General features: G+C 56.7%; 1 protein-coding gene across 1 annotated transcript in view; it reads left to right on the forward strand.

Annotated features, from left to right (window-relative positions):
- Positions 1-8034, forward strand: part of TYK2 (tyrosine kinase 2) — a 30167-nt gene extending 22133 nt beyond the window's left edge. Inside the window, exons 17-24 of the mRNA XM_039514041.1 lie at positions 337-487; positions 902-999; positions 1538-1730; positions 2252-2370; positions 2673-2845; positions 3522-3639; positions 3751-3861; positions 4647-8034. Coding sequence (XP_039369975.1) covers positions 337-487; positions 902-999; positions 1538-1730; positions 2252-2370; positions 2673-2845; positions 3522-3639; positions 3751-3861; positions 4647-4781 — 1098 coding nt within the window. The 3' untranslated portion in view covers positions 4782-8034. The remainder of the gene's footprint in view (positions 1-336; positions 488-901; positions 1000-1537; positions 1731-2251; positions 2371-2672; positions 2846-3521; positions 3640-3750; positions 3862-4646) is intronic.
- Positions 8035-9805: the final 1771 nt, after the last annotated feature.

A 9805-nucleotide genomic window follows, 5' to 3' on the forward strand; every position in this document is an offset into this window, starting at 1 on the left:
AGCTGTGCCCGCGAGCTGCCCTCCGGCTAGTGAGAACGAGAGCGGTAGCGGCTGGATACGCTGTTTTTCCCTCAGACTCTAGCATCTCTTCCGAGGCCGGCGTGGCAGAGGGAATGGGATGTGCTGAGTGGGGTGAATCTCGCGGGCTCTAAACCCCCCTGGAAGAGCCTGCTCCGTTCTGTGGCAGGCCAGAGCTGCTCTGGGTGGCGGGGGGCCGCAGAGGGAACGGTCACTGAGGCAGGGGAGAGTGCTGAGTTTCGAGAGACCGCAGGAGTGGGGCTGCGTGGCTCTGAATGGCTCGCCGCAGTGCTCAGTGGGACCCTCCTTTCCCCGCAGAAAGAGCGCTTCTATGAGAAGAAGCACCGCCTGCCTGAGCCGTCCTGCAAGGAGCTGGGCGCCCTGATCAGCCAGTGCCTGACCTACGCCCCCAGCGAGCGGCCCTCTTTCCGGACCATCCTGCGGGACCTCACCCAGCTGCAGCCGCACAGTAAGCCCTCCGGCCCCCCGCCAGCGGGCAGAGCACACACGGGGGCTGGAAACAGACTGAGGGAGACTTCCTGACTCCTGGGCAGCTCCTCCGCTCTGTGTCAGGCCGGGCAGGGAGGGTGAGGGGCCCCCAGCTCTGCTGGCGTCTGCCCTGCGTCAGTACGCGACTCTCCCTCCTGGCGCTCAGTAGAAGGGATGACCCAGGCAAAACAAACCTGCCACCCCTGGAGCCCAGCCAGGCACGTGTGGTTAACCTAGGCTTGGCCCGCACCTTGCACCTGGCGCCCCACATCCTTCTGGCCACGACGGAGCTCCCTTTGCTGCTCCTCGCTGGCCATCACTGAGCAAAGTGTCGCACTGGCGCCTGGCTCGTGCCAGTCCTGTCAGCCACGTGACTCTTCTCCTTGCATTCCAGACCTCGTCGATGTCACCTCCGTGAGCCCCGACTTCCCCGTGTCGGACCCCACGGTCTTTCAGAAACGCTACCTGAAGAAGATCCGAGAACTGGGGGAGGTAAGTTGCATCCAAAGCAACCCTCGCCCGGGTTCAATGGCACCATGTCAATGCACCGCCAGAGGGAGGTAGAAGTGGCTGCGTTTCCCGAGAGCCCAGACAGCCCCGTCCCTTTCGCAAGGACAGACTCTGTCAGGGTAGGGTGAGCAAAGCCGCTGGCTGGGGCCCTGCAGGCCGGTGAGGGCACGACTGCTGACTGAGGCTTCTTACACCACTGTTGGAGAGTGTGCGCTTAGATAGATGAGCCTCTCGTCTGCTCCGGCCTGGGTCGGCCTGTGCTGCCCTGTCCCTGGGAGCTGGGATACCCTGGCAGTTACTGGTCACTTCCAGCGCTCTTTGGGCACTGCCCCCGACCTGCCACTAACCAGCCTTGAGCTCGGGCCGGATCCCAGGCTGGCAGAGGACGTTTCCGCTGGAGACCTTTGTCTGAGAAGCTTTTCTGCCCCAGCTCGTGCGTCCCACAGGGGCCTCTCCCCGCATCAGACAACTGGAGCCCTGCTCCATGGTGGGATCTGAAAGCCCTGTTTCTGTCTCCCAGGGTCACTTCGGCAAAGTGAGCCTGTACTGCTATGACCCCACCAACGACGGCACCGGGGAGATGGTGGCCGTGAAGTCGCTGAAGTCCGGCTGCAGCCAGCAGCTTCTCACCAGCTGGAAGAGGGAGATCGAGATCCTCAAGACGCTCTACCACGAGAACATTGTCAAGTACAAGGGCTGCTGCAGCGAGCAAGGTACAGGCCAGCCGCCACTGGGGAGCGGGGCTGCTGGGGGAGGATCGCGGCAGAGCGTTGTCTCCCCTAGTCCCATGTGTCCTGCATTGTGCGCAGCTCCCTCCCAAGCCGGTTAGTTCTCCAGTAGCCCAAGGCACGTGCTCTACGGACACCCACCCCGTAGGCTGAGTGTGCTGTGGGGCTCCCCTGCTTCCCCTAAGGTGGGGTTAACTATGCACGTCCCCCCAAGGCTGCTGCCTGGTGCCTTGATTGCCAATCCCCAGGCCAGAGCAGAACGGTTGCACCTCTCAGTCAGCTGGCAGAAGGGAGCCCTAGGCACTCCCTGCAGAGGCTGGCCAGCTGCCAGGGGTTGCTCTCCAGGAGCATGGGACGTAAGGCGCGAAGCTGCAGTATCGCAGGAGGGGGCTTAGCCTCTGGTAGGACCGTGATGGGGATTCAGGCTGTGGCTGCGTCTCTCTGCTCCGCTGCCCACCGCAGCCCGTCCCGGTGAGCGCATCGCTTACATCCGCCTCCTCTTCCAGGGGAGAAGATCGTGCAGCTCATCATGGAGTACGTGCCCCTGGGCAGCCTGCGGGATTACCTGCCCAAGCACAACGTCAGCCTGGCCCACATCCTCCTCTTTGCCCAGCAAATCTGCGAGGTAACGACCGGGCCCAAGCCAGGCAGCCTGTGGGGGGCCTGTGCCGATGCTGTCCCTGCCTGGGGGAGAAGGGGCTACACAGTGTGTCTGTGCTGCTCCAGAGCTGGGTTGGGGAAACATGATTGTGCAGTGTGCAATGTCCAGGGGAAGGAGTGGGGTCTAGTGGCTAGAGCAGGGGGGAATCTGGGCGCTGGGACTCCTGGGTCCTATCCCCAGTTCTGTCAGACTCTCCATGTGACCTTGGGCCAGTCCCCGTCTCTCTGGCTGCAGAATGGGGATAATCCGGTGTTTGCTCTCCACAGGGCATGGCTTACCTGCACTCCCTGCACTACATCCACAGGGACCTGGCTGCTAGGAACGTGCTGCTGGAGAACGAGAATGTGGTGAAGATCGGTGATTTCGGACTGGCCAAAGCCATCCCCGAAGGGCACGAATATTACCGTGTCTGCGAGGACGGAGACAGCCCTGTCTTCTGGTAAGCGTTGTGGGGTCCCCATGTTTTCCCTCGGAGGGCAACGCCGGTCGCTTGCTAGCTATCCCGGTGCCCTGGTGAATCTGCATTGCGCGGAGCTGACTAGCCAGCCCCCTCTTGTTAATAGAGAGGGTTGGCCTGATTAAAATGCAGGTCCCAGCACGGCTCAGTTGGAGCATTGCATGCTGGGACCTGTAGTCTTTGTGAGCCACACAGGTGAGTGGCCTCAGGCCACGTGCGAGCTGTGGTGGAAAAGCAAATTCAGTAACACCTGGAGGCTGTGTGCATTGAGGGTCGGTCTGCAGCGCAGCCACGGTGAGGAGGATGACTGGGTAACCAGCACTTGTGCTGCCTCATCCCTCAGCGACTGCCAGAGCAAGTCTGCCCAGAGACTGCGTCTGAATGTGACGGCCTCCTTCTGTACGTTCTCTGCCATGCCAGAGTTGTGGCTGGGAGGCCCTGGGGAATGGGATCCTGCCGTCCGGGCAGGGTCTGGCCTGGGACTCTCCGGGATGCTGTGCAGGGCCATGGCACAGAGTCTCTGTTGTGAGCCCCTTGGAGCTCAAGTGCCGTTTTCGGAGGGAGTCTGGCCACGCTCTGGCTGTGGGGCCCTTGTGCTGATGCCCTGTGGTTGCAGCTAGAGTTTGATGGTGCCCGTCTCCCCTGCCCCGCCCCACAGGTACGCTATGGAGTGCCTGAAGGAGTGCAAGTTCTATTACGCCTCCGACGTCTGGTCCTTCGGCGTCACTCTCTACGAGCTCCTGACACGCTGTGACTCCAGCCAGAGCCCCCCTGTGGTGAGTGGAGAGGGACTGACGGGGGCTTTCCTGCTCCTGGGGTTTGTTTGCTGAACAAGTAACAAGCGGGACCCTCCCCCACTAACCAGCTTTGTTCTCCCTCCCTCTTAGAAATTCATCGAGATGATTGGCGCGACTCAGGGTCAGATGACAGTGCTGAGGCTGATTGAGCTGCTGGACAGGGGGAAGAGGCTCCCGAGCCCGAAGGACTGTCCTTGTGAGGTGAGGCTGTCGCTGAGCGGTGCCTGTTAATAACTTCACGTGATGCTACAGCCCATTCCGCCCCAGTGGGACCCCGAGTGCTCCACAGACTGTACAGGGATCACTTCCTCCACCCCTGGAATGTAGCCGTCTCGCTGATGGCGGCTTCCCGCTGCTCGGCAGCCTAGGACAGGAAGTGAAGAATCCAGTGATGCAGCAGGGTGACACAGGGAAGCAGAACTGACTCCCTTTCCCCCACGCCGCCAGGGATAGCACCACAGCTGTATCGGTGCTGGGCTCGGGCAGGCCGTAGCGAGGCAGTGTCTGCCTCCCAATGAGGGCTTTGCCTCCAGAGGGCCCGGCTAACGGTTAATTGCCTTCACTCTGATTAGGAACGGAAGCAGTAGGTTGGCCTTGCTGGTAAAAGATTGCAGGGTGAAATCCGGCCCCTGCTGAAGTCAGTGAGAGCTCTCCCTGGGATTCCACTCGGACTGGGCAAGCTTGAAGTCTCGCCAGCCAGCCGCCCTGCCCTGGGCAGGGGCTGTATCCTCCAACGCCCACGGCCGTAGGCAGAGAGAACCCTCAGCTGGCGGAATAAGGGAGCAGTGGTGGCTATTGTTACTTCGGGTTGGTTTTGATAGGCTTTGGAGCAGGGGAGGGTACGTGTCCGCCAGAGGGCTGTTCCACTGCTGCCTGCTAACGGGCCTGTTCCCAGCTGCCTTCCAGCACAGGCTGGGGGCGGCTGCTTTGAGTGGTGGGTTTGATTTCTGCTCGGCCTGCCTTTCAGCCGTTCTTTCCTTCCTCAGATCTACTGCTTAATGAAAAACTGCTGGGAATCCGAAGCTTCCTTCCGCCCAGCGTTCAAGAACCTCGTCCCCATCCTGAAGAACTTCCACGAGAAATACAAGGCTCAGGCCCCCTCAGTCTTCAGCGTGTGTTGAGTGGGATGCTTGGGAACTTGCTTGGGGAAGGACCACGGCTGCCTTCAGCTGGAAACCCTCTGGTGGAGAGGCCACTTGGAAGTGCTGGGGAGGGTTGAGACTTCACCACTTGCTGCCTCGGTGCTGCTGCTGCACGGAACCGTCCTACTCGATCCACTTTTCCACCGTGTGCCTTGGAGTCCAGGGAACCCTCCGTGTAAGGAGAGAGGGCTGGCGAAGCTTCTGTTGCCACTTCTGCTTTGGCCTGGATTCGTAGGCGCTCCAGTCAGGGGGATTTTAATCCCGGGAAGTGCAGCCAGAGGAAGCTGTGGGGCTGTCTGGCAGCCAGGCGCATCTCAGCAAACCTCTTGGCTTGTGTCAGCGCTGTGCAGCCGGAGCGCTGTGCGTGTTGGAAGGGCTGGACGGACGTGTGAAAAAGCCTCCTTGGAGCCTAACCGGCCGCGTCCCGGGCTGCTGTCAGGAACTCCTAACACCTTTGCAGGGAGCTGTGGGGCAGAGGCTGGGCTTGAGGGGTGGGTACTTCTGGGGGTATAGGCCTGAATTTAGCCCTGTAACGCTGCATCTGGGGCCAGGGGAAGCAGGGGGTGCGTGGTTAAGGCAGCTGCCGAGGGAGGGCTCGAAGCATTTTTAGGAAGGACACACTGGGCCCGCGCCGGCTCCCTCCTCCAGCCGGACACGGGCTCCCAGCCTGCCCTGCTCTGTGGTGCCTCTCTTGGGCGTGTCCCCCCCCCTGTTCTTCTGGCCCATCCTCCAGCTTCTTGCGATCTTGGCCAGTTTGTACCATAAAGCACCCCAGTGCCTGCTTCCGCTGGCAACCCCCGGGACAGCGCCGGCTGCTTCTGTAACCCCCTGGGCAGCTGCCTGGGCCCCCTCTGCTCCCCTCTCGCCTTGAGCAGAGAGACGTTCCCCCTCCAAAGGCCCCTGGGGGCGGGGGCAGGCTGCCTGAGGGGGCTGCCCTCTCCGCATTGCCTGCTGGGCCTGGCTTTCTCCAGCGTGGAGCCCGCCCCTCCCCAGCCTCTGACCAGGGCCTCTGCTGGCCCTGCAGTCAGAGGCCTTTTCTGTGCTCCGGGGCTGCCCTTCGGTGCTCTCCTGCAGCCTTGGCTGCCGCCCAGGGGGCAACAAGGGGAGCTCCTGTGCCCCACTGGAGGGGCTGTTTGGGGCCCAGAGGGAGCATGTGTTGGCTGCTGCCCCCATTCACGGGAAAGCTCCCTGAACAGGCAGCAGCTGCCCCAGCCTGTCTGGCCATGGCGCTCGAACGCCTCGGTGAGACACGTCCGCTCCAAGGGGAGGTACCAGGCCGGTCACTCTGCTGCCGCGTCCACGTGCCAGCCAAAGGGTTTCCCGCCCAGGAGCCAAGCACTGAATTAGATCATGTGGTCGGGGGAGGGGGCTGGAGCCTGCTGGCCTTAAACCAAATCCGGATCACGAGACAAGAACGGCCTTTATCTGCTGACCAGATCGCAGCCCCACCCTGTCCTCTGGCCACCTTACGCCAGCGTTAGCCAGACTAGTCCTGAAAAAGCCAGTTAGCCCTTTAGTCCTGGTTGTGGGGCCGTGTCTAGAGAAGCAGGCAAACAACATCCAGCCGAATGCCCTCCTCCTCAGCAACAGGGACTGCTGCGCTCGCGCGTGTGCTCGGCCTGAGGGCTCAGATTCGTTCTCCATGCGCTGCAGAGACGGCTGCACTGCCACCGTCGGTTACGTTACAAAACCCGGTGGAGGGACGGCTCAAGCCCTGAATGAACAAGGCCTTAGATCCGTGCGTGTGCTGCCAACATCCGCTCAACCAGCCTGTAGCCTTAGTGTTAGTTGCTCACTGTCTCGGCTAAATGCCTGCAGTGGATTTTGCGACAGAAATGGGTGTGGGCTGTACCCAGCCCATCTGACTCTGCAGAACATTTGGGGTCTGGTTCACCGGCTTTGAGCAAGTGAACATTTGTGGCACTTTATTACTAACGAAACGGTAGCAGTTGGGTGTCCCAGTTGTGTTTGGTTCTTGGCGTCCCCGTAGCCCTCAGTCTCTTGTAGCCACAGGCTAGAGAGCGGGTGCCATTGCCTGGTGCCCAGCGCCCAGCCCCAGAGCTGAACTGATTGCAGTGAGGTCTAGGAGCCAAAGTCAATATGTTGCCTGCAGCAATGGAAATAAAGTCACTCAAGCGCCGATCCCGCTGACCCTGAGGTGGTCACAGGCCAGGACGGTCTCTGGCATTGGAGCAGCCAGAGCTGCTCCCGCTTCCTGCCCTGCCAGCTGGGCTGCAGCCGGGAAGGGACACCCGCAGCTCCAAGGGCGCGTGGCTCCCACGGTCTCCCATAGTAATGGGGCCAATGCTTCAGTTTAAAAATCACAGGGTCCCGGTCAGGGAATGCACTTCCAATTCCTAATCAAAGACGTGTTTCCTTAACACATCGAGGGCTACAGAATGGACACCCCTGGCCAGCTACTGCATTGGACAGCTGTGGTCCCCTGACCTCTCTTCTAGGAGGCTGCTACATGAGGAAATCTTCCTTCAGTATTTGTAACATACCTCTAGTCTTGCCTTTGTATCTTGCCACTGTATTTCCACATACACAGCTCTTCCCCTGACCAGCCTCCAAAGGCTTATTCACTCCTGGCCTGGACAACTAGGGAGGAATCTTCTAATGTGACCAATGTGTTGCTTTGGCTCAAAGGAAATAAAAGGCCTGGGAAGAGATTGTGTGTATAAAAGTGCAATGTTTTTGTAAAGGAAGGAGGATCGTTTCATCTGAGTTAGCAAGCGTCACTCTTTCTAGAGGGAGGCCTTGGATGGATTGTTCCTAAAATCACGCTGTTAAACTGTATAATAGTTGATTTCCCCACCCCGTATTTATTGTCTGCTCTGTAAATGTCACTGAAATAACCTCTGCAGTGAGCCATGTGCCTGAAGTGTGGAGCAATGCTGCCGGCCTCCTGGGGCCATCCTGCGCCATGGTCTGCGTGTCGACCTTTTCCGCAAAAATGGACTTCAGCAATGTGCCTTGCGTCTTGCCCTTGTGCTGGAGCTGTGCCTCCCTCTCTCCCCAGGGAAGCGTGGGTGATTGAACAAGCTGCAGCTTCCTTGCTTCTGGCCAAAGCGCCTGTGTGTACAGAGACTTTTTTTTTCTATTGGACAGCGGGAGATGATTCTCTAATGTGAACGTCACTGGTCTCAGTGCTAATCTACTACTGGCTGGTATAACCCGTAGCTGGTAACATCCCTGAACTTTTCTGCAAATAAAGTACTTTACACAGGAATAGCTCTTTTTTTTAAATGCTGCTGCTCTGCATTGGCAGGCTCTTCATGGAGTTACTTAACACTTGCAATTCCTAACTATGGAGCCGGGTCCCTTTGTGCAATGTGCAGCACATGAACAAAATGAAGAGACGGTCTTTTTAGTGTGGGATTTGATTGCTACAAATCTAGGGCTGCTGTTTCACTGCATCCCCTCCTAGCACAGAGCCTGTGCCACGCAGCACGTCCTGCAGTGTCCTGCATCGGGCGGAGCATAATAAAGCAGAGCGTTTAGGCAGCCCTTGTAAGGAGCTTTGAGCACTAGTGTGTGTCTCTCGCTTTGTTTGGAACTTTTGGCTGCTTAAGAAGTAATTTGATGGCAAAGTGGTGTTGTAAGGCCCAGACATCCCTATAAACACTCTGGGCTGCCTCACTAGCTAAGAGCAGCTCATGCGTGAGGTCTGAGAGGCTTGTCTTGCAAAGGTGCTTAACCTCACAAAACCTGTCATAGATTCCAAAGCTGGAAGGGACCACTGTGATAATCTAATCTGACCTCCTGTATAACACAGCCAGAGATCTTCCCCCAAATAATTCCTAGAGCAGCTCTTAAAACATCATCTCATCTTGATTTAAAAATTGTCAGTGATGGAGAATCCACCACGACCCCAGTAAAGTGTTCCAATGGCTAATTACTTTCACCATAAGAAGGTAAGCTTTACTTCCAGGCTCTAGCTTCAACGTCCAGCCGTTGGATCGGGTTACACCTTTCTCTACAAAAACATAGAGCCCATTCTTAAATGTGTTCCCCATGTAGATACTTATAGACTGTCATCAAGTCACCGCTTCACCTTTTCTTTAAGATAAATAGGTTTGGCTCTTTCTATTTATCACACCAAGGCAGGATTTCTAACCCTTTAATCACTCTCATGGCTCTTCTCTGAACCTTCTCTGATTTATCAACATATTTGAATTGTGGACACCCGCCCTGGACACAGGATTCCAGCAGCAGTTGTACCAGTGCCCAGTACAGATGTAAAATAGCTTCCCTCAACATGAGCTCTTTTGGCCACAGCACTGCCGTGGGAGATATCTCCACCATGACTCCTAAAACTTATTCAGAGTCACGGCTTCCCAAGGTAGTCCATACTTCCAGGATGGGGGGACTGCATCTTTTGTTTCTAGGGCCAGGGGTGTGTGTGTGAGAGTAAAATAGATATAGCTGTCTTAATACACACAGTTTGCTTAACCAGTATACCAACCACTCCAGCATGACTGGTCCTCTTCATTTTATTTATCCCTCCCTCAATGTGTGTGTCATCTGCAAACTTTATCAATGATTTTGTTTTCTTCCAGGTCCTTGATTTAAAATAAATAAATAAATAAAATTAGCTAGCATATGGCCAAGAACCAGTCCCCTTAAAAACTGCTTGATGATTCCCCATTTACATTTTTGAGACCTCCCAGGCAGGTTTTAATGCCTTTAACATGTGCCCTGTTAATTTTATATTCTAGTTTAATCAAAATGGGTGGTACCAGGTCTACAGAAGTCTAAGTACATTGCATCAATACTGTTACCTTTATCAACCAAGCTTGTAATCTCATCAAGGAAAAGATCCAATTAGTCTGACAGGATCTATTGTCCATAAACTCATGTTGATTGATGTTAATTGTTACCCTCCTTTAATTCTATATTAATGGAGTGTCATATCAGCCACTCTATTATCTTGCTTGAGAGTGAGGTCTGGCTCAAGGCCTATAATGACCCAGGTCACCCTATTTACCATTCTAAACAGT

This window comes from Mauremys reevesii, linkage group 25 (assembly GCF_016161935.1).
Source record: "Mauremys reevesii isolate NIE-2019 linkage group 25, ASM1616193v1, whole genome shotgun sequence".
Taxonomy (NCBI): domain Eukaryota; kingdom Metazoa; phylum Chordata; order Testudines; family Geoemydidae; genus Mauremys; species Mauremys reevesii.